This window comes from Alosa alosa, chromosome 20 (assembly GCF_017589495.1).
Source record: "Alosa alosa isolate M-15738 ecotype Scorff River chromosome 20, AALO_Geno_1.1, whole genome shotgun sequence".
Taxonomy (NCBI): domain Eukaryota; kingdom Metazoa; phylum Chordata; class Actinopteri; order Clupeiformes; family Clupeidae; genus Alosa; species Alosa alosa.
The window spans coordinates 6,944,701-6,971,916 of NC_063208.1; the positions used below are offsets into that span (position 1 = coordinate 6,944,701).

General features: G+C 46.4%; 1 protein-coding gene across 2 annotated transcripts in view; it reads left to right on the plus strand.

The window, feature by feature from the left end:
* Positions 1-27,168, plus strand: part of LOC125285138 (serine/threonine-protein phosphatase 6 regulatory ankyrin repeat subunit A) — a 48,085-nt gene extending 20,917 nt beyond the window's left edge. For both annotated transcript variants that reach the window (XM_048229421.1, XM_048229422.1), the window contains 25 exons: positions 1,541-1,611; positions 2,297-2,497; positions 3,547-3,634; positions 4,110-4,252; positions 4,891-5,103; positions 9,111-9,189; positions 9,848-9,962; positions 11,020-11,102; positions 12,198-12,261; positions 12,499-12,567; positions 13,081-13,221; positions 13,748-13,859; positions 14,615-14,641; positions 15,324-15,398; positions 16,071-16,272; positions 17,363-17,450; positions 17,684-17,801; positions 18,068-18,287; positions 18,983-19,070; positions 20,524-20,607; positions 22,755-22,900; positions 23,837-23,919; positions 24,283-24,365; positions 25,008-25,099; positions 25,416-27,168. In XM_048229421.1, coding sequence (XP_048085378.1) covers positions 1,541-1,611; positions 2,297-2,497; positions 3,547-3,634; positions 4,110-4,252; positions 4,891-5,103; positions 9,111-9,189; positions 9,848-9,962; positions 11,020-11,102; positions 12,198-12,261; positions 12,499-12,567; positions 13,081-13,221; positions 13,748-13,859; positions 14,615-14,641; positions 15,324-15,398; positions 16,071-16,272; positions 17,363-17,450; positions 17,684-17,801; positions 18,068-18,287; positions 18,983-19,070; positions 20,524-20,607; positions 22,755-22,900; positions 23,837-23,919; positions 24,283-24,365; positions 25,008-25,099; positions 25,416-25,708 — 2,978 coding nt within the window. In that variant the 3' untranslated portion in view covers positions 25,709-27,168. The remainder of the gene's footprint in view (positions 1-1,540; positions 1,612-2,296; positions 2,498-3,546; positions 3,635-4,109; positions 4,253-4,890; positions 5,104-9,110; positions 9,190-9,847; positions 9,963-11,019; positions 11,103-12,197; positions 12,262-12,498; positions 12,568-13,080; positions 13,222-13,747; positions 13,860-14,614; positions 14,642-15,323; positions 15,399-16,070; positions 16,273-17,362; positions 17,451-17,683; positions 17,802-18,067; positions 18,288-18,982; positions 19,071-20,523; positions 20,608-22,754; positions 22,901-23,836; positions 23,920-24,282; positions 24,366-25,007; positions 25,100-25,415) is intronic.
* The last annotated feature ends 48 nt before the right edge of the window (positions 27,169-27,216 follow it).

Genomic DNA, 27,216 nt, shown 5'->3' on the forward strand with positions numbered 1-27,216 from the left:
TATTTACCACACCCGTGTAATAATTTCACTGCCCAATACCCCAATGAATCAGAACCAGGTCGTGCTATAATCAGAAATAAAGAATTAAGAAAAGTAATGCATTCCTAATGTGTAGCCCGCATCCATGTTTGAACCTCACAGCCCAAGAATTTTGCAAAATCATTGTAAACACCTTTAATAGGTGGGGAAATTAGTCTTTTTTTTTTTTGCATGAAAGGGAGTCATAGGATAAGGGACAATTGATAAGTAGCCTGAACAATGTGGCTTTTTTCCAGCCAAAGAAATGGTGTTGACTTCATCAATCATCGTTGGTGTTGACTTCATCAATCATGGTTGACAATCATCTGGAGGGCAGATTTTTTCCCCTTGTGCACTCCAGGTGAAAATTGAACCACATAGAGCAAATTTTTCTCTTAGTGCCATTCCATTGGCACAGTGCACTGCACTACGCTATGAACCATCAAACTGGCTCTCCAAAACGGCCCGGAAACAAATCCTGTTTATTTTATGGAGCTGTTGAGTCTTGAGTAAGACTGGAGAATTTTTCACCCCACCAGGCACAGAGTACTTTCACATGACTGCTAAATCTGTCTCAAGCCATCTAAAGATGAGTTATTTCTGGGCCACACAGGGAAATTTCAATGAGAGGTCTATTGGGGAGATGTGTGTTTCCTGTGTGGGGGTTAAAATGAATGATTTTGTTTTGAAGGTTGGATGACTCCTCATAGGAATGTGGTCTCCATAGAAAAACAAATTACAGGTTTACAGGACTTGGATTTTTAGGAAAAATTACATGAACAGCCATATCGGGATTCTACATCATCACTGATAATCCAAAGAGCAGGGTGGGTATTTGTCCAGAAATGCCAAAGAAAATACAACTCTAAAAGGAGAAGAGCTCGTGCCCAACCAGGAAGTGTTGTGACGTCGGCCCTGACCTTTATGTTCACATAGCTGAGGGGAGTTTCTGTATTCACTCCTTTCCAGTTCAACACACACACACACACACATAGATGCGCACACACACACACATACGTAGATGTGCACACACACACGCATAATGAGAGAGGGAAAGCGAAAGAGAAAGAGAGAGGGACACACACACACACACATTTTCATTTCCTGGAAAAGCAGTGTTTACATGGGGCTGGATCTCCCTGGCCTGATGGATTAGGCCAACAGGTGGCAGGTGTCTATTTTTGACGTCCACAGATGTGGCCCTGGCGGATCCTGGATGTCTGCAACCCCCGGCCTATGGGCACACTTCCACAGCTGGCTTGTTTATCTCCTGCAGTGTGTTTAAATTTCCCTCAATGCCAATAGATGGTCTTATTTTGTATTTAAAAATCCACCTTGAACATGCACGTTGTTTAGTGTGTGTTATTGCTTTACTGTCTTAATGCTTTATTTGGCCCTTTCTTTGTTCTAATGAGCTGTTTTTTTCTTTTTTTTTTTTTTGTTCTTTCACGCGTTGCCCTCCTCTCTCGGCGGTCTCTGTGCTGGCGGTCGGTCGGTCGGGCGGGCGGTCGGCGGTGCACAGGAGCAAGAGTAAATGCCAAAGATAACAAGTGGCTGACCCCTCTGCACCGAGCCGTGGCCTCCTGCAGTGAGGTAGCTCTCCCTCTGACTGACACACACGCACACACACCTGCATACATACAGTACATACATACTGTAAATACACACACACATGCGCGCACACACACACACACGCGCATACATACACACACGCGCATACATACAGTACATACATACTGTAAATACACACACACACACACACAACGATTGCCCTCTTCCTGTAAGATGGACCTCCGAATCGGCTCACCCTGCAGCACGCACACACACACACACACACACACACACACACACAGAGACAAATGCATACATGCACACATGTAAAGGTCTGTTTTTAACCACCTTTTCTCTTCTCCTGCCGTCCCTCTCTTGTCCTCCCACCCTTTTGATTCCTCTCTCACAACTATTCTTTCTGCCTTATGCCTTCCTTCCCTTTCCACTACCCTCTCTTACTCTCTCCATCTTTCTCTATATCTCTTTCCTCCCCCATACCCCCCCTCTCCCCTCCTCCCTTATCCACTATCTTCTCTCCTTCTCTCTCCCTCTCTCTCTCCCTCTCTGCTCCCTCTCTCTGCTCCCTCTCTCTCTCCCTCTCTCTCTCCCTCTCCCTCTCTCTCTCTCTCTCCCTCTCTCTGTTCTCTCTCTCTCTCTCCCTCTCTCTGTTCCCTCTCTCTCTCCCTCTCTCTCTCCCTCTCTCTGCTCCCTCGCTTCGCTCCCTCAGGAGGCCGTGCAGGTGCTGCTGAAGCACTCTGCGGACGTCAACGCGCGGGACAAGAACTGGCAGACACCGCTCCACATCGCCGCCGCCAACAAGGCCGTGCGCTGCGCCGAGGCCCTCGTGCCGCTGCTCAGCAACGTCAATGTGTCGGACCGGGCTGGCCGCACCGCTCTGCACCATGCCGCCTTCAGCGGGCACGTGGAGGTCAGACCCGTACTGCCGCTATCCTATAATAGTACTACCTCTTGTGGCAGGAATTTTAGCAGAATTGTTCCAAATGGACGATGTATAGTGCAGGTCATACCATGTGTTGTGGCTAGGTAACTGTCTGGTATTTGAGGGTTGTTGTAATGACCACTGTTGACAAGCCTGGTAGACATTCAGTACATTTCAGACATATCTGAAATAGTATGTTCTTTCATTCAGTAGTTAACATGCAGTGTGTGTGAGGTCATCAGATTGCAAAATTCTTTTGTCGTGCATCCATTGTGTGAGAAGTATTTTTTGATATGAGTGGCTTTTATAACACAAGGGTCAGCACAACTCTCTGATATTTCCAGGCCCTTACCACCCTTCTTCCATCACAAAGGCCGACACAATTCCCTGTGACATAATTAGAACTCGTCTACCCAGAGTGACCTCACAATCTACTGCAGAAGTGCAGACAAATTTCCTCCAGTCTCAGGGCTCTTGACCTCACAAAGAGCTGGCACAAAATCCTTCACTGCGTAACATTCAGTCATTATAGCATCACACAGGGCTACGCAGTTCTTTGTTTCTAAAGAGGTCTTGGTATTGACATCACAAGGGCTAGTGTTTGTATTACAGCTCTGTGCTCATTATGACCTCATAATGGACGTTCACAGTTCTGTTTTAAAGTGTCCCGTAATTGTGACCTCATATAACCCTCTTCAAGTCATTATATCTAAGCATGTCCCACTGTTTTCAGCGGGCTACAAGGCTCTCCCAGCACTTTCACCTCAAGCTTGAAACTGGCTGATAATTAAATAAATATCCTTTTCTTTGAACTTGTTTGCCATAGGTTATTATTTTCCCCATAGGCACCCTCCTGGGTGAGCCATTCATGTGTATTCACACAGCCAACTCATTCAAACCCTGTGTTTTGAAAACTTATAGCAAGGACATATGTAGACTATTAATTATGCCGTCCCACTCCGTAACAGCGGAGACCAAAATCTATTTAGCAGACAGATTGCCTCATGTTGCCTGTGCGTGTGTTTCTGTTCCGGCAGATGGTGAAGCTGTTACTGTCCAGAGGGGCGAACATCAATGCTTTCGATAAGAAGGACAGAAGAGCCATTCACTGGGCGGCCTATATGGGTAAGGCCAAGGTTAAACTGCATCCCTTTAGAAAACCAACATGAGCACACAAAGTCCCAGCCGATTTGTAGAGTAGACAAATGAAGCTCTTCACAAAGCTTAGTGGTCCATTCAGGAGAGTGTTATTAAGGTTTAAGTGTTGTCCTCTCTTGTCAACTCCTTCTCCAGTTTCACTTTAGACTTTCACTCTGGCTCAGCTATTAGGGGGGTTACTACAGGTGCTGAGTTATAATGATCACTATGGCTCAGCTATTAGGGGGGTTACTACAGGTGCTGAGTTATAATGATCTAATAATAATTATCATCTTTATTTATATAGCACTTTTCAAAAAACAAGTTATAACAGCCTGTACTGTCAGCCCTCACCCAGTTTGTCACTGAAAAACATACTTGAAACACTCTCCTTAGCTGTAGTAATGGTTGATTGACTACTGACTGACTGGCTGACGATGGACCTGTGTGGCACCCCCTGCAGGTCACATGGAGGTGGTGAAGCTGCTGGTGTCCCACGGTGCAGAGGTGGCCTGCAAGGACAAGAAGGCCTACACGCCCCTCCACGCTGCCGCCTCCAGCGGCATGATCAGCGTCGTCAAGTACCTGCTGGACCTGGGCGTGGATGTATGTGTCACTCACACACACACTCACACACTCTAACTCACTCACTCACTCACTCACTCACTCACTCACTCACTCACTCACTCACTCACTTACACTCTCTCTCTCTCTCCCTCTCCATCTCCCTCTCCATCTCCCTCTCTCTCCCTCTCTCACTCATTCACTCACACACACATATGTGTGTGCATGTTTTGATGGTACTTTTGTGACTGTTTTTCACAGCAGAACTTCAGAGGTCATGTTTTGTGCTGGCCCGTTAAGCTTCATTGTGTCATTTAGTCATCTCACCTGCTTCCTCTCTGGGCTCTATTGCCATTCCAGCTGCAATAGCAGGCGTCGCCTAATCGTCTCTAAATAAGTAACAAAACGATCGCCCTCTACCTCTCAGATGGATCTCCACACCGGCTCACCCTGCAGCACACACTCACACACACTCATCTCTCTGTCTTGTTTTATATGTTATTCTCTTTCTGTAATAACATTTCTTTCTTTCTTTCTTTCTTTCTTTCTTTCTTTCTTTCTTTCTTTCTTTCTTTCTTTCTTTCTTTCTTTCTTTCTCTCTCTCTCACTCTCACTCTCGCTCTCTCTCTCTCTCTCTCTCTCTCTCTCTCTTTTTTTTTTCTGTCTTTCTCTCTCTGTAGATAAACGAGCCGAACGCGTACGGGAACACGCCGCTGCACGTGGCCTGCTACAACGGGCAGGACGTGGTGGTGAATGAGCTCATCGAGTCGGGCGCCAACGTAAACCAGGTGAACGAAAAGGGCTTCGCCCCTCTGCACTTCACTGCCGCCTCGCGCCACGGTGCCCTCTGCCTCGAGCTGCTCGTGGGCAACGGCGCCGACGTCAACATCAAGGTGAGACTCGCCATCCTCTCCTCGTCCTACTCATCACCTCAAACGTCCGACTCTTAAAGGGACACTCAGGAGTAAAAACAACCTAAGGTCTATTTTCGGTAATTAACAAGTAAGGGATAATGTATAGAACGCCGGTCATTATTGGGAAAGTAAGTCTCGACAGGGCGAACCGGACTATACATTATCCCGCTTATTACACGGCTACTTGCCAAAACGAAATCACAAACTCCTCACAATATGACTCTTTAGCCTACATAGCCTAGGCTATAGCCTATTTGTTCATCGTGGCCTTTGCTGACAACACACGCTGAACTTGAATCAAACATTGTTTAGAACCCAGCTGATCAACAGTCTGCTTTTCACTTTTAAATGAAGTTCCAGTAGTTGCGGAGTGATATGAAAGACCTGAATTAGAAGCACAAACTCTGTTGCCATTGACAGCGGTCATTATTTTTGTCAGAGGTCCTCTAGTCGAAAATAATGACCGCTAGAACTTTGGGAAAGCCCATTCAAGTCAATGGAGCGTTCTATTTGCATTGTGAAGAGCCGTGTAATAAGTTCAAACGATGTTCAAAATATAGTTACACTTCTCTTGTAGTGTGGTGAGGGTCCCTACAAACAAACCAAAGTATTATAAACTTTGAAAGTGTACAGAGCAAGACCTGTTTCTGAAGGAAGCAAATTGTCTGACCTTATGTTTCCTCCAACGTTGTGTAGATCGAACGCGTCCACTGATTTGACGCTACTGGAACAAGAAGTCAGGCAATTTGCTTTCTTCAAAAACAGGTCTCGTTATAACCTCTCTGTACACTTTCAAAGTTTGCAATACTTCGGTTTGTTTGTAGGGACCCTCACCACACTACCACAGCAGTGTAATGATATTTTGAGCATTGTCAGTGGTGTAAAATAGTGTATGTTTTTTGATGTGCTAGCTTGCCCCTTAGCTTTCACTAGATGCCATTTCATTGTCAATGCAATAAAATGGTCTTGCTCAAAACTAAACCAATTAATGCAATTTTGCTTTAAAAGGAAAATACACCCTAGTTTGTTTTTACTCAGGAGTATCCCTTTAACATCAGATGTCATGACTTCATATTTACTTTATAATCTTCCTAATGTACTCCTGGTCTTTTTATTCCCCCTCCGTTAGACTCCCGGACGGTTCATAGGAGGCTATTTATTTGTTATTCTAGTTTTCTCATCACTTAGTCTCTGACGTCTATGGTCCTGTGGGTTATGTTTATCATGAAGGACTCTGCTATACTGTGATATTCACTTAATATTCTAGCCGCGCTCCTCACTGTGCTCAAACTCACGGGTGGTACATCATTTTCACATTACATTTAACTTATGGTCCCCTCTGAATCATACCTCCCTCTGGATGGATTATGGTTCATCATATTTACATTTTAATGTGGTGGACAAATGTGATGTGGTTGACACTGCACCATGGCAACAGGAAATGCTCGTTTCTGATTGGCTGGCAGGTACACCGATCTGGTCAGAAGTTCACCCCTCCATAGCTGAGCCGTGCTGTGGCCGGTGGTATCCATGGCAACAGTAACTTATGTTAACGGCTGACATACTCCTTGCCCTACTGATGGCTTTTAGCTTTCGCCTCACGGGTGGTCCATCATATATACAGCCCATCCAATCTCCCGTGTTTAGCTCATAATAGGAGATGAGCAGTAGCATGGCAGCATTTTGTCCTTCGCCGAAATGTCTTAACGATTCATTGGTTAGTGTGTTGACATTTTAGATTCACAACAGCAATATGGTGTTGCTTTGAAGCTTTGAATTGTTAACGTCAGAGAGGATGATTTTCGTCGTTTACTAAGATCAAAGTAGATTTGTCATTTACAGTACAAAGATTTGAACTTTAAATGTTGCAGAGGTTTAAACAGAAAGATGATTGAAACGTATTACCTTCATAATACTTCTATCACTGAAGCTCTACACATTGAGCATTCCATGTCCGTAAAGCTTCACACTTCATTTGTTTTCATCGGTTTTAAAAACCCTGGAGCGATTATCTGATCATGTACGGACGAAGGTTACACCCTGTTCATTAAATTGACTGACAGTTGTTCCTGAGCCATCACCAGCGTATAGGAGATCAATCCCTATGGATGAGTCATTAGCCGCTGGCTCAGAGCCTGTGCAGTGCTCTTGACAGCATGCCTGTGGAGTATCTTATGAGAGACCCATAGCCGCTCGCTCCTACATGCAAGCTCCCTCAAAAGTGTTATTTTTACATGCACAACTGGCAGAACGGTGCAATGCAAGCTTGTGTTATTTTCACATGCACAAGTGGCAGAACGGTGCAATGCAAGCTTGTGTTATTTTCACATGCACAAGTGGCAGAACGGTGCAATGCAAGCTTGTGTTATTTTGTGCATTTGCATTGCCGTCTGTGTGTTTGCTTTCACTCTGAAACGTAGACGTAAACAGGCAGTCCAAAAAATCGGACATGTATAAAAAATCTGGACTGCGCATCAAAGCCTGCCAGTGTAAATGTAGCCTTGGTCTATGATGTGTGTGTGTGTGTGTGTGTGTGTGTGTGTGTTGGGGGTTTGTTTGGGGTGTTGTCTGCTGTTTCTTTTATCTAGAGATAGATAGATACTTTATTGATCCCCAGGGGAAATTCAAGGTCTCAGCAGCAGCATACATACAACACAAAAACATTCTTTAACAGCAGAAAGAGTAATTAAATCTCACTTATTTCATCATCAATCCCACTTAATAGTAGTGACCGATAGCATGAATCTCAATTGTTTCCTTTCAACCAGAGGGGCTTCCTGAGCTTTACTGCATCGTCGCTCTCAAGTCAAGTCTGTGAAACGTCTTAAGATAGAACATGAATTACATCATTAATATCACTCATATCGTTTATGTACTTTTATATCCCTTACATCCCATCATTACAGTGACTGTGACAAATAGTGCTGATCACAGCTTGGCTGCTCTCAACTCCAGGGCTCCGAAGCCTCTGTTTTGCATGGGGGCACATAGCAGCAGAGGAGCTCGGAGTAGCTGCCGCAGGAGTTTTATGGGGGGCAGACTAGAGAGTGCCCTGCTTAAGTGTGCTTACGAGACAGTGCAGCACTTTGGCATCGGACTCTTTTTCTTATTAATGACCTCGACTGCTATGGCTGCAAAGCAGGGGACATAAGGATCCATTTAGGGAGAAGAGGGCAGGGGAGAGAGGGATGAAGAGGGGGATGAAGAGGATGGATGGATGGATGGAGAGAGAGATGAGGAGAGGATGGATGGATGGATGGAGAGAGAGATGAGGAGAGGAATGGAGTGGGAGGGGTGAGAGAAATAGGCTTTAGGGGAAAAAGCTGTTCTGGGAAGCTGTGTGTGTGTGTGTGTGTTGAGATCCCACACATTATATTCATATATCATAGATGGGCAGTGTGTGTGTGTATGTGAGATTCCCTTAGTGTTTTGCTCCTTCTTAGCTTCCATGTGCAGAACAAACCCACACACACCTCTGCCTGTTCGTGCTCTGGTATATAAGTACTCGCATATATATGTCACATAAATAAGTGCCAGAAGCCTCAAGACATTAAGGTCTTGATGCAGTGTTTGTTTGGGAGTTAATGCAAAGCTAATTAGTTGTTTGCACACTTTCACAGATCGTGTTGTAGTTTTGTTGCCAGGGCGATGTTAGGCAGCGCGTGTCTTAATCTTCTGTTTGTTCCCCAGGGCTGGCTTAATCAAGATGAGCCTCACTTGCGCTCTGTACTGTACAACACCTACACACTGTAGAGCACCAACCTTGCTGTATCGTCCTTTAGTATCTTCATCTTCTCACTTTCATTACTGATGTATATTCTCTTCACTCTTCTGTCCACTATCTGTTTTCTCTCCTTTTTTATTCTATTCTATTCTCTCCTTTTCTCATCTCTTTTCTTCTCTTCTATTCTTCTCTTATTTTCTATTCCCTTCTCTTCTTCTCTTCTCTTCTCTTGTTTTCTTCTCTTCCTTGTTCTTTTCCCCAGAGCAAAGATGGTAAAACCCCTCTCCACATGGCTGCCATCCATGGCCGGTTCTCGCGATCTCAGGCTGTCATTCAAAGCGGTGAGTCCCGCCCTCATATGCCATCTCTCCTTTCTCATTGGTCCCACAGATGTTCCCATTTGTTTGTTATAGAATCCCAGAATCCACCACAGTTCCTGGTTATTATTGACATCTGGGGTGTATTCCAAGTAGGGGAATTAGGGTAAGTTAACCCAGAGGAAGTGGTAAACCTCCCAATAGAAGAGCCCTTTGGCTTTTAGTTTTGAGCTCCCTATTCCATTATCAGGTTTACAACGTCCTCTGGGTTACCGTACCTAGGCTGGCCAGCTTGGAATCATGGCCTGGTCAAAGCAAAACCATGTATTTCTTTCACCTTAAAATAATGGTCTCAGACTCATTTTGATGATGCACCGATTCCTGATAAGGCAGAATTTTGTCTCTGTCAATACGGAATGTGTGGCCAGAATGTCTGGTATTGTACTTTTGCATCTGTTTTATTCAGACTAGGAGCCTGGCTCTTGTCATCTGTTCTCTTAAATGGGTTAAATGGATACCCAGTGTGTAGAAAATTGTTGAAAAGCTAACTTTATTATTGACTATTTTAATGTGATTACAAGAGCAATGGCCCTTTTTGTTTTAAAGATGCCGTGCTATCTAATTAGCGTCACCAATGAGATCGCTTGCCTTTACTATTGTTTTTGTGGGTGTTATTTTGCAGGGGCGGAAATTGACTGTGAAGACAAGAACGGAAACTCTCCGCTGCACATCGCTGCTCGCTACGGCCACGAGCTGCTCATCAACACGCTCATCACCAACGGCGCCGACACCGCCAAGTGAGTCCGCAACCACAACAACGTGCATTTATATACAGCACTGTTATTATCAAGGCACCCAAAGCGATTTAGGACTCGAGTCGTCCTGTTGGACATTGAGGAGCAGGTCCCGGACCCCCTGACTGGCCCTGTAAATAACCGGACTAATGCGTTCAACACCTTAGTGTAATCTCAACGGGGTGCTAAATTGGGGCAGCCGTAGCCTACTGGTTAGCGCTTCGGACTTGTGACCGGAGGGTTGCCGGTTCGAACCCCGACCAGTAGGTACGGCTGAAGTGCTCTTGAGCAAGGCACCTAACCCCTCACTGCTCCCCGAAATGCTGTTGTTGCAGGCAGCTCACTGGCGCGGATTACTGTGTGCTTCACTTCACTGTGTGTACACTGTGTGCTGAGTGTGTTTCACTAATTCACGGATTGGGATAAATGCAGAGACCCAATTTCCCTCACGGGATCAAAAGACTATACTATACTATACTAAGTCCTCCTGAGTCTCAATATAAATGTTATGAATAAAGGATGGCACTCACATTTCTTTTTGAAAGCTTTTTTAATCACCCCACGGACGTTTCGGGCCAGGCGCCCCTTCTTTAGCGTGACACAAGCGCCAGGCTTGCAGCTGCCGTTGGGTTACACACAGTCATGGCCGGAGAACTGTAACGATCGGTCAGTTTCACTCACGGTGAAAAATGCTTGGTCAGTAAGTCACTCCAGTGCCTTGTTACTGCACTGACCCTCAAACTGCCCCCTGATCCATCTAACTGCCCATAGATTTAATGCCTTTATATATTGCTACAATTAAAACTTGATGATTTAGGTGCCCCGTTGGGTTGATATGCATCTTATAAACACATGCACATACAGACATACACATAGCTATGAACAAGCACATATGGACGCTTGTATGTATGCACATTTTGTCCTGGAAGTGTGGGAACCTTTGAAGCATACATGGCAGCGTGGGAACCACAAATATGCTGTCTTGACCGTTGATATGAAGGGTGTGTCTGATAACAAACTCTCATTGGTTGATTTTTCTGTCATTCGTTCCCCTGTGTAGGCGGGGCATTCACGGCATGTTCCCCCTGCACCTGGCAGCGCTCAGCGGCTTCTCCGACTGCTGCAGGAAGCTCCTGTCATCCAGTGAGTAATGATGCCTCATGGGAAATGTAGTACCACAACCTTGCCTCCCTCTTGGACTTCCCTATGACTTAAAATGGACCTGTAAAATAGCCACTTTCGTGAAAGCCTAGAGGAGCTCTAGTTGACAGCTGACTCTTGTAATAAATTCGGCCCTGACCCTCTGGTGCTGGACCGGAGCCAGATCTGTGTTTGAGTCGGCTTTTAACTGGGGACGATCTCGTTCAGGCCAGGGGTGTGTTCAAACTCGGCAAAAATGGAGGTGAAAGTTAGGGGTGTAGGAGTTTCCTTTACAGTAGTTTTCTGTGTATGCAAGTAAAAAAACAAAAAAAAAACTTTAACTGCCCCTGTGTATTAACCCCTGTGTCGCCTTTAACTGCCCCTGTGTATTAACCCCTGTGTCGCCTTTAACTGCCCCTGTGTATTAACCTCATAGCTGAAGACATTTTGCAAAATCACTGTATAAACCGCGGCTAATAGTTGGGAAATTATAGTATAACAATAAATCAGATTTTTGTGTGTGTGTGTGAATGTTGCTAATTGTTTTGATTTAAAGCGTAACTGTTGCCCCAGCGACCGTATACAGTACAGCCGACTGCTGCCGACTCACAGCCGATCACAATCCAAAGGATAGCGAAAGACTGTTCACAGCCAATCACAATCCAAAAGATAACGAAAGACTGTTCGCAGCCAATCACAATCCTTGGTTTGCCTGTTTTGAACACACCTTCAGGGTTCTTTTCCTATCCTTCTGGGGTCACCTGCCATGCGGAACTTTCTTTAATTGCTCCAAACTGTTTTAAATCAGTGTCCTTTAAATGCGCTTCTAGATCAATCAAATGAAGTGAGGAATAACATTTCAGATTCTCCCTACATTACATTTTATATTGTTGCAGTGTTCAACAAATGTAATGTAATGTTTCAGTACTTGTGAAGTATTTATGTATGCAAATCAAATTTTGTAGCACAAGGAAATTATGCACTAATGTCCCCTGCAGGGGCTAATGATGTAATTAAAACACTTTGTCTTAATTATTAGGGCTGTATTTTGTTACATAAAGGGAGAGATAGTTAATGTCTTAATGTCTTTTTGCTCAGACTTTGACATCGACACCCCTGACGACTTTGGGAGGACGTGTTTACACGCTGCGGCAGCAGGGGGGTGAGTCATCCGTCAGCTCCGATCCATCCTTTCCCAGAAGTCCCTCTGCTCAATGTGGCGCTTGTGCCGGCTGAACGCCTCAGCCCACTTCCCCAGCTATCAGAGAGAGAGACACACACACACACACACACACACACACACACTCATTCATTCATGCACATCTATTTAACCACTGCCTTCCTCTCTTTTCTCTTGTTACTCTGATCCCTCTCTTCCTCTCCTCTCCTCGGCCCGCAGGAACCTGGAGTGTTTAAATCTCCTGCTCAACACCGGAGCAGACTTCAACAGGAAGGACCGATTTGGGAGGTGCTTGTTGGTTACTTTTTGTTTGTTTGTTTGTTTTTTATTTGGCCAAGGCTATTCAGTCGTCATGAATAACCAGTATAAATGTGCAAACATGAAGTGTTGTGCTGCAAGTGCATGTGGGGGCCTCTTAAAGGCCTCACATGTCTGGCTCCATGAAGTGTTGTGCTGCAAGCTTGTGTGCGTGGGGGCCTCTTAAAGGCCTCACATGAGGTGTTGTGCTGCAAGCTTGTGTGCGATGGGGCCTCTTAAAGGCCTCACATGTCTGGCTCCTCTTAACTTAGGATGGCCCTGCATAATGCAGCGGCTATCATGATATGATATGCTATAATGTGCAAACATTACAGTAATCAACAATGCTGTGTCTGTCTGTGCGTGTGTGTGTGTGTGTGTGTGTGTGTGTGTGTGTCGTCGTCTCATGACGCCCCTGCATCATGTAGCGGCTAACATGATGTGCTAGAATGTACAAATGTAAAAGTAATTAACAATGCATTTTCTGTGTGTGTGTTTTCTCAGGACGCCCTTGCACTATGCGGCGGCGAACTGTAATTATCAGTGCCTGTTTGCCCTGGTGGGGTCGGGGGCCAGTGTGAATGACCTGGACGAGCGGGGCTGCACCCCACTGCACTACGCTGCCGCCTCCGACACCGATGGGAAGTGAGTACAGGGATGAGGACTTGGGGGTGTGTGTGTGTGTGTGTGTGTGGGATGAGGACTTGGGGTGGGTGGGTGGGTGTGCGTGCCACTGATTGTAAACGTCTCCCATTGTACAGTTAAGGCCCATTCACACCAAGAACGATAACTATAAATAAATATCGTTCTTGTTAATATGAATGACGACGTTCACACACAAACTATAACGAAAACGACATGAAGAACAATATCGTTGGGGATCACTTTCAGAGCGATTTTCTGAACGATAAAAAGCTAATAGCCAATCAGAACCCATCGAATTTTAATCGTCACATTCATTAACACAAGGAGAGACTTTGTTTATCGTTGTTCAGTGTGAACGCTTTTATCGTTATGGTTATAGTTATCGTTATCGTTCTTGGTGTGAATAGGCCTTTAGACCTGTATACGTATTAGAGAATTTTTTTTGAGATTGATTTTGATTTTGTACCTGTGTGTGTATGTTGTATTGTTGACATGTTTATCGTGTCCTCTGGCCCTGTTCACGCAGATGTCTGGAGTACCTGCTGCGGAACGACGCTAACCCAGCGATCCGGGACAAGCAGGGCTACAACGCAGTGCACTACGCCTCCGCCTACGGCCACCGCCTCTGCCTTGAGCTGGTCAGTGTGGAGCCATCACTGCATGGACTACTCCCAGACACACACACACACACACACACACACACACGAAAGTAGTAGCATGACGGATAAGAAAATATACACATTACATGTTAGACAGAGCAGAATCGAGCCAGTGAGAGAAGGAGAGAGAGACAGAGAGTGAGAGAAGGAGAGAGAGACAGAGAGTGAGAGAAGGAGAGAGAGACAGAGAGTGAGAGAAGGAGAGAGAGACAGAGAGTGAGAGAAGGAGAGAGACAGAGTGAGAGAAGGAGAGAGAGACATAGAGAGTGAGAGAAGGTGAGAGAGAGACAAAGAGAAGGAGATAAACTGGTCAGGTGTGGAGCCATCACTGCATGGACTACTCCCAGTTCTATGAATGTATCTAGAACAAGTTCCAGGGGCAATTGTTCCCCTATTGTGTCTTTAGTGGAGCAGCAGTGATTTTGACATCTGATCAAACTGGGTTTCTCTCCAGCCCACATGGCTTTGGATAGAAGCTTCTGCTAAATACCCGTCCACTTGCAATACCAGTCTGGCTGAGGGAGCCCCATGTTATTATGCTAAAATGCAAAATGATACTTGGTAAACAAAATATTCATAAACAGCACTCCAAAATTGTGGGAAACGGCCTGACTCAACCCGCGAATGTGGGTTTAGTCCACCACCCAGCTCCAGGCACTTGAGTGGGCAACAGACTTCAGACAGTCAGTCAGTATGTAAGTATGTGTCTAACTGAAGTACTTTGTGTCTTACAGATTGCCAGTGAAACACCACTGGATGTGGTAAGTCTGAGTTTTGCTTTCTTCTCTTTTTTTTTTTTTTATTTTAATACAGCTCTGGAAAAAATTAAGAGACCACTGCACATGTTTCTGATGTCATCCTACGGTTGCTGGGTGACAATCAAATGAGAGTTAATGGTCATATTACAATTTGCAGTGATTTCTTATTTTGAATATGACCGTTAACTCATTTGAATGTCACTCAGAAACCGTAGGATGACATCAGAGAAATGCAGTGGTCTCTTAATTTTTTCCAGAGTTGTATATAAATGCTTCTCCTTGTTGGTGTCCCTGTCCCTCTTTATAAGCCTGTCCAGCATTCTGTCTGCATATTGAGGTGTCCTGTAGCTAATTAGAACTGGATACTGGCTCGCTGGTCAGCTCATTGCGTCAGTCTAATCCAACCAAGCAAGCCTGCCTGAAGCCTGCAGGTCTTAGGCTGCCCCCTTGTGGTCAGAATGAGAAATGCCAAAAACGCCACAAACACCTAAACTTTTAAAGATGCTCTGTGCAATAATAATTGAAATGCGTAATTTCACTTTTATGAGAGGACCTCTGTGTATTAAACACATACATTTTTGGCCTAGTTTTTGTTGACCTTCTTGGTCCTAACATACAATTGTGTTCAGGTTGTTTTGTTGGTATATATGTGAATTATGTGTGTGTATTTTGTCTGTGTGTGTAGCTGATGGAGACATCAGGGACGGACATCCTGAACGACACAGATGGCCGAGCTCCCATCAGCCCACTGCACTTAGCGGTCAGTATAGCGACTCGACACAACGGACTCCAACACACTCTGAAACAGTCACATGCTCACATTGCTTCAATCCACGTATAGACTGTGTGGCGGTAGTGGGGTAGCGTAACGGTTGGGAGCCAGGTGGATTTATCCACCACCACTCTGACAGAGTGAAATTAAACTAAACTTCAGAAATAATAACTAAATGGCTTTATAATCACCACAAAACACTAAATGGCTTTAACTGACTAATGACACATGATCTATTGTACGTGATGAGTTTTATTGATTTTTATCCTCATCGTATGTCATGAAGAAGACTGTTCTGTCAGTCACACAGAGCACAAGTGACATATTTGAGAAATAGCGGTAGCATGATGAAATGGAAAAACGGGGTTATGAGCAGATTGCCGACACCAAGATTGCTTTGTTTACATGTAATCAAGCCCTTCAGGTGCCTCTCAGTGTGTCTGCATGCTGTGGCTCATCTGTCTTCACTAAGCCACATCTCACTAATGCATGTTTCCAAATGTGTGTGTGTGTGTGCGTCTGTGTGTGTGTGTCTGTGTGTCTGTGTGTCTGTGTGTGTGTGTGTGTGTGTGTGTGTGTGTGTGCGTCTCTGTCTCTGTGTGCGTCTCTGTGTGCGTCTGTGTGTGTGTGTGTGTGTGCCGTTACCCTCCACCATCTCAGGCCTACCACGGGCACCACCAGGCCCTGGAGGTTCTGGTCCAGTCTCTGCTGGACCTGGATGTGCGCACGTCTCTGGGTCACACGCCACTGGTGCTGGCTGCCCTCAAGGGCCACGTGGAGTGTGTGGACGTCCTCATCAACCAGGGCGCCTCCATCCTCGTCAAGGACTACACCCAGAAGAGGACCCCCATCCACGCAGCAGGTAAGCAGTGGTACACATGCACACACACACATCACTTTTACCTGCATCTATGACCCTTCTCCTGTTCTGTCTTTCTTCCATTCTTCTTCCTCTGTCCATCCTCACCCACAGGTTGACACACACCTGTCCCACTCACCCACAACTCTCCAACATGCAAACATTGATCCAGTGGTTGCATTTCCTACTGGAGACGTGTCTGATAATGCTTGTTTATTGTACTAGATTGCCAGGGGATGGATTAAATGTTTATGTCATACTCATTAGTGTCCACTCCCTTAGGACACCATGGCGCTTAATACATGGTTTTCACTGTAACTGGGAATGGGCTAATCCACACACACACACACATACACACACACACACAGATAGACAGTCTGGGAGCCATCTGATCCCATCCCTAAACACACACTCCCACATCCACACGCCCTTACACAAAGGGTAGCTTAGAAGCCCGGCTGTGAATTGAACTGATGCAGTGGGTGTTCAAGTCACTGATGTGGTTTGCAATCCGAGCGCCTGCCCCAATCGGAGGCGTTGAGCTGAATCGAATTCTCATTAACTCTGTGAAAGCTGCGAGCGAGTGCTTCCTCAAGTCACAGCTTGTCTGAGGAGGACACAATGTGCTACAAGTTGAACATCTCGTGTTTTTTTTCACCCCCCCCCCCCCATTATTGAGCATGTTTGTGCCCCGGGACAGATGGGATGGCGGCTGAGCAGGCATTTGAGAAATGTCTGCTTTTGGTGTTCTTGCCAAAGGACACTAGCTAACGTGCTAGCAAGCTTTGGTCGTTTGTGCTAGTTTTTGCATGCCTTTTTACGTCAGTGATCTGCCTGCTAGTTCTTGCTAGAGTCTTTAATTCTCCTATATCCCATTAATGGAAGTGCACAGTCATATCTGGCCCTCTGACAGCGATGATTATATATTTGTGGCCCTCTCTATCATCAAAGTTGCCCATCCCTAGGTTCTAGATCAAATACTCTTTACTGTTGTTTTCAAGCTGTGGGAAAATAAGTTTTGTTATTTTGAACATTGCCCTGGCTGACCCTCCCTTCTCTGTGTGTGTGTGTGTGTGTGTGTGTGTGTCTACAGCCATGAATGGCCACTCGGAGTGTCTACGTCTGCTCATCGGCAGTGCTGATCTACAGACCGCTGTCGACATTCAGGATGGGAATGGACAGTAAGTGTGTGTGTTTGGGTCTGTCAGTCTGCCCTTCTGTTTGTGTGTGTGTGTGTATATGTATCTCTGTGTGTCTGTGCTTGTCTATTTCTGTATGTCTCTCTGTGTGTTTGTGTGTCTGAGGATGTCACTGTTGTGGTGATTGTGTGTGTGTGTGTGTGTGTATAAAGGTGGTGCTTTGGCGTGTTTTGTTGACAACTGACCGTGTGTCCGTCTGTGTGTGGTGTCCTCAGGACGCCACTGATGCTGTCGGTGCTGAGCGGCCACACGGACTGCGTCTACTCGCTGCTCGGCAAAGGGGCCAACGTGGAGGCCCGGGACAAGTGGGGCAGGACCGCCCTCCACCGCGGGGTGAGTCCAGCACACACACACACACACACACACACACACCCACTCACACAGCGCACAGGCCCTGGCACACACACACAGAGCACACAGGCCCTCGCAGGAGAGCAGCTGCCCACAACCTAGGGCATCACTGCATGACCGTCTGACATCTCTGTCTGATGTAACACAGCATTGTGATTGTGTGTGTGTGTGTCCGTCTCCGTGTGTGTGTCTCTGTCTCCGTGTGTGTGTCTCCGTGTCCGTGTCCGTCTCCGTGTGTGTGTGTCCAGGCGGTGACGGGGCACGAGGCGTGTGTGGAGGCGTTGCTGCAGCACAGCGCCACTCTGCTGGTCAGGGACTGTAGGGGGCGCACTCCCCTGCACCTGGCGGCGTCCTGCGGCCACATCGGCGTGCTTGGGGGCCTCCTGCAGGCAGCACAGTCGCTGGACGCCATCCCTGTTGTCACGGACAACCGAGGCTACACGCCGCTGCACTGGGCCTGCTACAACGGTACAGCTTGAGACGTTTTGATTTTATTTTTTTTGTGGTGGTGAATTTTGTGAAATAACAGAAAATAGATGTGTGCATTATCCAGAAGTATCTCCTCCCTTCTCCTCTCCTGTCTTCTTCTCCTCTCTTCCTCTCTTCTCCTCCCCTCCCTCCTCTCCTCTCTCCTCCTCCTCTCCACTCTTCTCCTCCTCTCCACTCTTCTCTCCTCTCCTCTCCTCTCCTCTCCACTCTTACTCTCCTCTCCTCTCCTCTCCTCTCCTCTTCTCCTCTCCACTCTTCTCTCCCTCTTCTCCACTCCTCTCCTCTCCTCTCCTCCCATATCCTCTCCCCCCTCTCTTCTCCTCTCCTCTCCACTCTTCTCTTCTCCTCTCCTCTCCTCCCATATCCTCTACTCCCCTTCTCTTCTCCTCTCCACTCTTCTCTCCTCCTCTCCACTCCTCTCCTCTCCTCCACTCTTCTCCTCTCCTCCTCTCCACTCTTCTCCTCTTCTCCTCTCCTCTACACTCTCTTTGGCATTCTTCCTTTCTGTGTATTTCTATTCTACCTTTTTCTTTTTCTACGTCTCTATGTGGGTATGTATTGTATGATGCATACAATACATACATACATACCCACCTTCCTTTGGCTTTTTCAACTCCCTCCACTGTGTGTGTGTGTGTGTGTGTGTGTGTAATAACGTCATCTCCTCTTCTCAGGCCATGACACTTGTGTGGAGATGCTACTGGAGCAGGATGTGTTCCACAAAATGGAGGGCAACTCCTTCAGTCCACTGCACTGTGCCGTGTAAGACATCGTCCCCTTTTACACGTGTGTGTGTGTGTGTGTCGATCTCCGTGTGTGTGTCTCTGTCTCCGTGTGTGTGTCTCGATGTCCGTGTCCCGTCTCCGTGTGTGTGTGTCCAGGCGGTGGCCAGGTACGGCGTGTGTGGGCATTTAACGCGTACAGCCACTCTGCTGGTCGAGAGGGCTGTGGGGAGGCGCTCCTGCTTACTGGCGGTCCTCGCGACCGCATCGGTGCTTGAGACTCCTGCGGGCAGCAGTCAGCTGGGCGTAAATCCCTGTTGTCACGGGATTAGCCCGAGGGGCTACCGGCTGCGGGCCTGCTACAACGGTTGCAGCTTGGGGTGGATTTTTGATTTTATTTTTTTTTGTGGTGGTGAATTTTTGTGAAATAACAGAAAATGAATGTGTGCATTATCAGAAGTGTCTCACTCCTTCTCTCCTCCTGTCTTCTTCTCCTCCTCTTCCTCTTCCCTCCTCCTCCCTCCTCTCCTCTCTCCTCCTCCTCTCCACTTCTCCTCCTCCTCTCCACTCTTCTCCTCTCCTCCCTCCTCTCCACTCTTCCTCTCCTCTCCTCTCCTCCTCTCCACTCTTCTCCTCTCCTCTTCTCTCTTCTCCTCTCCTCCTCTCCACTCTTCTCTCCTCTCCTCCTCTCCTCTCCTCCTCTCCTCCTCTCCTCTTCTCCTCCTCCCTCTCCTCACTCTCTTTTATCTCCTCTCCAATCTTCTCCATCATAATAAAAATATTTAATAAATAATATATGCTCTTCTCCTTAATCCTAAATAAATAACCTCTTATCTTCTCCTATGCTTCTCCTAATAAATAAATATCTCTACATGTCTCTCTTTTATATGTCATATGCATTCTTCCATTTCTTTGTATTTCTATTCTACCTTTTTCTTTTCCTATGTCATCACTTGTCTCTATTTTGTGGGTTCTGCGCGGCATTTTCTCGTCTGTGGGTATGTGTTGTATGATGCATATACATTCACATACCCCTTCCTCCTTTGGCTTTTTCAACTCCCTCCACTGTGTGTGTGTGTGTGTGTGTGTGTGTGTAATAACGTCATCTCCTCTTCTCAGGCCATGACACTTGTGTGGAGATGCTACTGGAGCAGGATGTGTTCCACAAAATGGAGGGCAACTCCTTCAGTCCACTGCACTGTGCCGTGTAAGACATCGTCCCCTTTTACACGTGTGTGTGTGTGTGTGAGAGAGTATGGTGTTTTATTTCTGAGAGAGGGAGAGTCAGTGAGTGTGTTTTGTATGTGTCTGTGGTGAGTGCAGGGGAAGGTTCACCTGCCTCCTCCACTGGTCTGTGAAGGACATTGCCTCTGCAGTCATTGTTTACAGAATGCTTTCTCTTTCTCTCTCTCTCTCTCTCTCTCTCTCTCTCTCTCTCTCTCTCTCTCTCTCTCTCTCTCTCTCTCTCTCTCTCTCTCTCTCTCTGTGTGTAGTATAAATGATAATGAGGGGGCAGCAGAGATGCTCATCGACACGCTCGGTCCAGCCATCGTCAACGCCACCGACTCCAAATCCAGGTGAGGGGGAAACGCTCACTTGAGCCCCATGTAGCACACGTCTCTCTTCAGCCCCATGTAGCACACGTCTCTCTCGGCTCCCACCACCTGCTATCACGGCATTCCTCTTGCAGTGTTAGTCTAGAATAAAGGAGACAGTAGTCATTTCCTGGGGGTTCCCAGGGGTCATGACATTTCATGGATTTTTTTATAAAGTCTATTCCAGACATGGAAAGTCAGGCAATTGTATCATTTTGGGCCCAAAGTCAGGGAATAGCAGGGGAATTTTGTGTAGCAATTTAACTTGACTTCATGCAAATATATTTCCACACAGTATTGATGTTTATCCGGTTATTAGCAAAAAAAAAGTCAAACATTCTAGAACGCTACACGAATACTCTGAAATCTTTGGTCGTTGAAGTAATTTCAATGTTCCATTCATTATGTTGTGGGCCATGGAAATTGATTTCTCTTTTTGTCAGGGAAAAGTCATGGAGTTCCACATCTGACTTAGTGGGACTCACTGTTTGCTCCTATTTCAATATCATGTCATCTCCTGGTCCTAGATGGATAGATAGATTACAGTGGAAGCTAATTGTTGCAGCAGACACTCCGTGAACAGAACGCTTCAGTTACCTAGCTACAGTAGTGTAGCCTGCCTGTCTGGTAGTCAAAGCTAAGAGTCATCACATTGTAGTCAGTCAAATAGCACAATAAACAAAGATTCACAGTAGGGCTGGGACAACGCGTCGACGTAATCGATGACGTCGACGCAACATATGAGCGTCGATTCGTCAAGCATAACGTGTGCTGCTGAATATTTTTAATTTTACACCTTCAGTGTTTTCCATACGTTGACTAATCTGTGGCTGGGCACCACGAAATCAAAACCAGCCACCACACATTGATGTTCTATGTTGTAGGTCTACTATTTAAATTAAAGATACGATAAAATAATTTCATTGAGCTGCACTTTTTACTCACACAGCCTTTCCTCGCCCCGCCCGCTCTCTCTCGTAACGAGCCCGCTGCTCCTCCTCTGCATGTGCAAAATATTCACGATTGTTGAAGGATTGTTGTTACCACAAAGAAGCACTGCATAGAACACAGTGGGCTAAATTGCTATTAAATCCGCTTAGCATCGTGACATGCTGTGCAAATTTGTTCAAAACTGCTGCAGTAAAGTTAAAGGAAACTCTGCTAAGGTCGTATCACAACATAGTACATTGAGGAGACTAAACTAAGTTAAGTTACAGTATGCAATCAAGCAGTATCTCAAAGCTAACGTTAGAATACTGTTTGGATGTCAAGCTTAGCATGGTTACTTGCAGCTGCTTGTATTGTATCATGCAGGGCTCATTTTATTGACTCTGAATGTTTGCAAAATCCCGATGTAAATGGAAAAGTGTTTTCCATGACTCAAAAGTGCTTGTCCAAATGAGAAGTACGAACCGTTATTTGAACTAACTACGTTACGAATTGCATCCACACATTAGCAGCCTTTTAACTGTGTTAAGTTGCTATTACTGAATTAATGGGGAGATAATCGAATCGAAATCAAATCGGACTGAAAAAATGATAAGTTAGATTAATCGATGCATCGAAAAAATAATTGCTAGATTAATCGTTTAAAATATAATCGTTTATCCCAGCCCTAATTCAAAGGCTTCAGTCTACAGAAATTAAAATATTTCAGATTTGTAAGCGATATTTTAGCTAATGTCATAGTGCCCTGCACAGCACTCGTGTAGTCATTATTTTATGACTAGCCACCCTAGACTACAAAATCCCAGAGATGTTGACAGCCTATTTCGCCCCACTGGCTTCATCCACGTTGATTACCCAGGAGGCTTGAGATATGAGCGGCCCGTGCATAATTGAGTGCTGGGAATTACCCCGTCTAGCTGATGTCTGAGGAGGGCGCTAGATTAGGGCACGAACAAAGAGCCAACTCATTACCAAATTTAGTGTGTGTGTGTGCACATGTGTGTGTTTGTCTGTGTGTGTGTGTTTCTCTGTTCAGTGTGTGTGTTTTTGTGTGTGTGTGTGTGTGTTTCTCTGTTCTGTGTGTGTGTGTGTGTGTTTTCTGTGTGCGTGTGTGTGTTTCTGTGTGCGTGTGTGTCTTGTGATGTAGCATGTGACTGACCTCTGACCCTTTGACCCTGCAGAACCCCTCTGCACGCGGCGTCCTTCACGGACCACGTGGAGTGCTTGCAGCTGCTGCTGGGACACAACGCGCAGGTGAACGCCATCGACGCCATGGGCAAGACGCCGCTCATGATGGCCGCCGAGAACGGGCAGACCAACGCCGTGGGTAGGTCACGTGGGGGCACAGCACAGCGTGGACACACACGCACACACACTCACACACACACACTCACACACACAAATCACCTTTCAGATACCTTTGTGCACACACACCCTCCAGCACAGCATGGACGCACACTCACACACACGCATTACCTTTCAGATACCTTTGTGCACACACACCCTCCAGCACAGCATGGACACACTCACACACACACTCACACACACACACACACACACACTCACACACACGCACGCATCACCTTTCAGATACCTTTGTGCACACACACCCTCCTACAAATACTCACACTGTGTCTTTATAACACCCCACTATATAACACACCCCACTTTATAACACACACACACATGCGCGCGCATACGCACACACACGCACGCACGCATACGCACACTTGCATACAAACGCTTATGTGAAGGTTCATATCGGAGGACATCACATTCACAGACTATTACTTGACCTGAGACCTGAGTGGTCGAAACATTGTAACCGACCATTAAACTGGGAGCATACGAGGCAGTGTGTGGATATCTTTTCTTTTTTATACGTTGTGTGCTAGTATCCAGCACCTGAATCCAGTTGAATTTGTATAGATGTGCGTACTTCTCTACACTACTGTGATTCATGCAGGCTGCTATTGCTATTGCAGGGCTAAAGATGGCTGTAACTGGCAGCAGTAAATCAGTCACAAGCCTGCAGGTCCTCTGTGTTTTAAGGGACAAGTGTCCAAGTGTCTCTTACACTCCCATTAGCTGTGGAGTGTGTAGTTTTAGTGACTGACTGTGTGTGTGTATTAGCTGTGGAGTGTGTAGTTTTAGTGACTGTGTGTGTATTAGCTGTGGAGTGTGTAGTTTTAGTGACTGTGTGTGACTGTGAGCTGCATGTGTGTGCAAGTCTGAGTGAATTGTGTGCTGGTGCTTCTTGCAGAGGTCCTGGTGAGCAGCGCCAAAGCAGATCTCACTCTACAGGATGGCAACAAGAACACAGCCCTGCACCTGGCCTGCAGCAAGGTACACACACACAACGCATACCTCACTCTACAGGATGGCAACAAGAACACAGCCCTGCAGCAAAGTGTACACACACACACAAAGCATACCTCACTCTACAGGATGGCAACAAGAACACAGCCCTGCAGCAAAGTGTACACACACACACACACACACACACACACACACACACGTACACACGCACATGTAGAATGTTCCCAGTCCCACCCACATTCAGTTCTGTCTACGTAATCAGTTCACAGGAGTTATTCAGGTGTTGCACACAAATTCTGGATGGGCCTGTTCCTGATGAACACTTGAGCAAGAATCACACACACACACACACACCACTCTAACACACTATGTTGGTTATATATTATACAGGGGCATGAAACCAGTGCCTTGTTGATTCTGGAGAAAATCACTGACCGGAATCTCATCAACTCAACCAACGCAGCACTACAGACGTAAGACCCTCTATCTCCCCTCTCGTCTGAACCACCCTGTTACTGGTTATTGGGATGAAGCCTTATTTACAGGCCTGGCTGGAAAAGTAACTTGGAAAATAACCTCAAATCAATACAGTTTGCATCTCGGGGATGTCTTGTGTATTCGTTAGAACTACATTTGCCTAAACAATGAATGACAACCAAATTTCACAACACAACTTCAACTGTACATGTACTTTTATGCCAGACAATGCACCATGTAATGAGATGTACAATAATAAGGTTAAAGTTGACTTGTATTTAGCTGACTCTTTTATCCAAAGCAACATGAACTCCTGCAACGGTGATTTGGGAGTCGAGCCAACGGGCGAGTGATTGTTTGTTGGTGTTATGGCTGCTCCACCACACCACGCCTGTCACCGTAGTAGTAGTAGTAGTAGTAGCTCGATGGTGTTTTAAGCCCCCAACTGTCGACTTCAAGGCAACGTTGCGACTGTCGTCTTCAAGGCACCTAACCCTAACTTTAACCCTAACCCTAGTGCCTTCAATGCAGCGCTGCCTGGAAGACGATGTTGGGGGCTTAAAACGCCAAACGCTGTAGTAGGAGTGGGAAAGCCTGTCACTATGGTTACAGTGTGTGTTCCGTCCTTCTCTCTGCAGGCCACTGCATGTGGCGGCCAGGAACGGGCTAACGGTGGTGGTGCAGGAGCTGTTAGGGAAAGGAGCCAGCGTGCTGGCAGTGGACGAGAACGGTGAGACTGACCACACACAAACACCTGATTGATCCGACCTCTGTCTAAACGTGTAACATACTTCCATCACTCAACAAAAAAGTGGGGTAGAGGACCGGTTTTGGCTTCACTCCCGGAAGAAGGCATGTAGCCGAAACGCGTTGGAGTTTTTTTTAGAACGTTAACTTGACCAAGCCATAATAATAAAGGCTCATTAACTTTTTCAAAAACTTTTTATTCTTGATACTTCCATCACTGTGTTGGATCTGTAAATTATTCTCCTGTGTTGAGTAGTAAGTAAGTAAAAGCATTCAAATGTGTGTGCTGATCCCCACAGGTTATACCCCTGCGCTGGCCTGTGCGCCCAACAAAGACGTGGCCGACTGCCTGGCGCTGATTCTGGCCACCATGATGCCCGTGTCGCCTGGCAGCGTGGGTGCCGTGCCCGGCCTGACCTACAGCGCCATCAACCACTACCCCAGCCCCTCCAAGGCCGTGACCTTTGACCCGCTGCCGGCACTGCGCTCAGAGCACGCGTCTTACTGCAGCTTCAACAGCCTGGGACACCGCGAGGACGGCATGCTCGCCCCTGACGACGAGCTCAACGACTCTGACTCGGAGACCTACTGAACCCCCTTCCCCCGCCTCAAGCGCGCGCGTGCGCCTTGTTGACTGACTTGACTCCTTTAAAAAAATAAATAAAGTAAACATAAATAATTAAATGAATAAACACGTCCCCGTGTCCCATCCCATGCCCCCTTGACCTCTGACCCCACCCCCGACCTGATCAGAACCCAGCTTAAGGGGCAAGACCTCACACTCCCCTTGACTTTTTTTTCTCTTCCCTGTTTTCCTGGTTTTTAACGGGGACAGCACGGTCTGTAATTGCCCTGGTCTCTTCCCCTCCCCTCGTCGGGGCTGGTAGGCCTGCAGTCTCAGGAGCCTTAGAGACTGAAGAGCCATCGATGGACAGAGAGAAGACGGGGGAGGGAAGAGAGAGAGAGAGAGAATAAGAGACGCACACAGCCCACCCTTACCGCTTTGTTTAAACACTACGCAAACTCCATCTGTTTTTTGCTGATTCTATGAGAACTGCGTTAAATCTGTTACTGCGTAAAGAGCCACATCAACACTCAGTTTTCACATGAGTTACCCCCAACCCCCTTTTTTTCCATCTCCATAACCAGATGATTTGAAATGTGTTGAATGACTGACTGAAATCATATGACTACTGTCGGGACTGCATTTCCCAGAATCCCCCACTCCCTCCCTCCCTTGGGCAGCGTGGAGAGGAAGTGCTGAAGTGTAGAAATCAGGACTTCTGGGTGGACTGACTTTAGCCAAAGGGACCAAGTGCTGCAGGCTCCTCATCTTGCCCCCACCTCCATCTCCCGCGCCCCCTGCCCCCCCCTTCCCCCTCCCTGTTGCTCTTTCTTGGCATATTTGAGCATGACTACAACTTCATTTAAAGCTCCTTATTATTTTTTCCTCTACCTTTTTCTCTCCTTTTCATTTTAGACACGGTATAATTTATTGTGAATGGACCGCTACAGTGTCAGTTTTCCATGCACACAAATCTGATACACCCCACCCCCCCCATTGCATATGAGGTTCATGAACTGTGAGCTGGGCAGCAAGAGAGTGTGTGAGTGTGTTTGTTTGTGTGTTAATGTTTTTGTTTGTTGGGGAGAAGGGTGGGAGTTTTAATCTAAAGGCCTTGTCACACATCTTTCACCCGTGCTGCCCACCGTGATTTTGAGACCAGCCGACGAGGTGCAGTCAGGGTTTTTACTCGACTATCTGCAGACTTTCAGAAAATAACAGCATTTGATATACAGCAACTTCAGAGAGAGGAGAGCCCTGTGTGTGTGTGTGTGTGTGTGTGTGCGTGCGCGTTGTATCTGTGTGTGAAGTGTGCATGTGTGCACAGACAACATGTTTGCTGTGTGTATGTATGTATGTATGTGTGCGAGTGAGCAAGAGGGAGAGTAATGTTGCCTTTTTTAGGTGTGCAAAAAACTGGCTTCCTGGTGCATTGTTATTAAAATGATTACTAATAATAATTAATGAATAAATTTTCTTTTGCCATAGTGCTTTGTGCTGATCTCTGTACTACAAGAGCAGTGACTGGTGTCTTC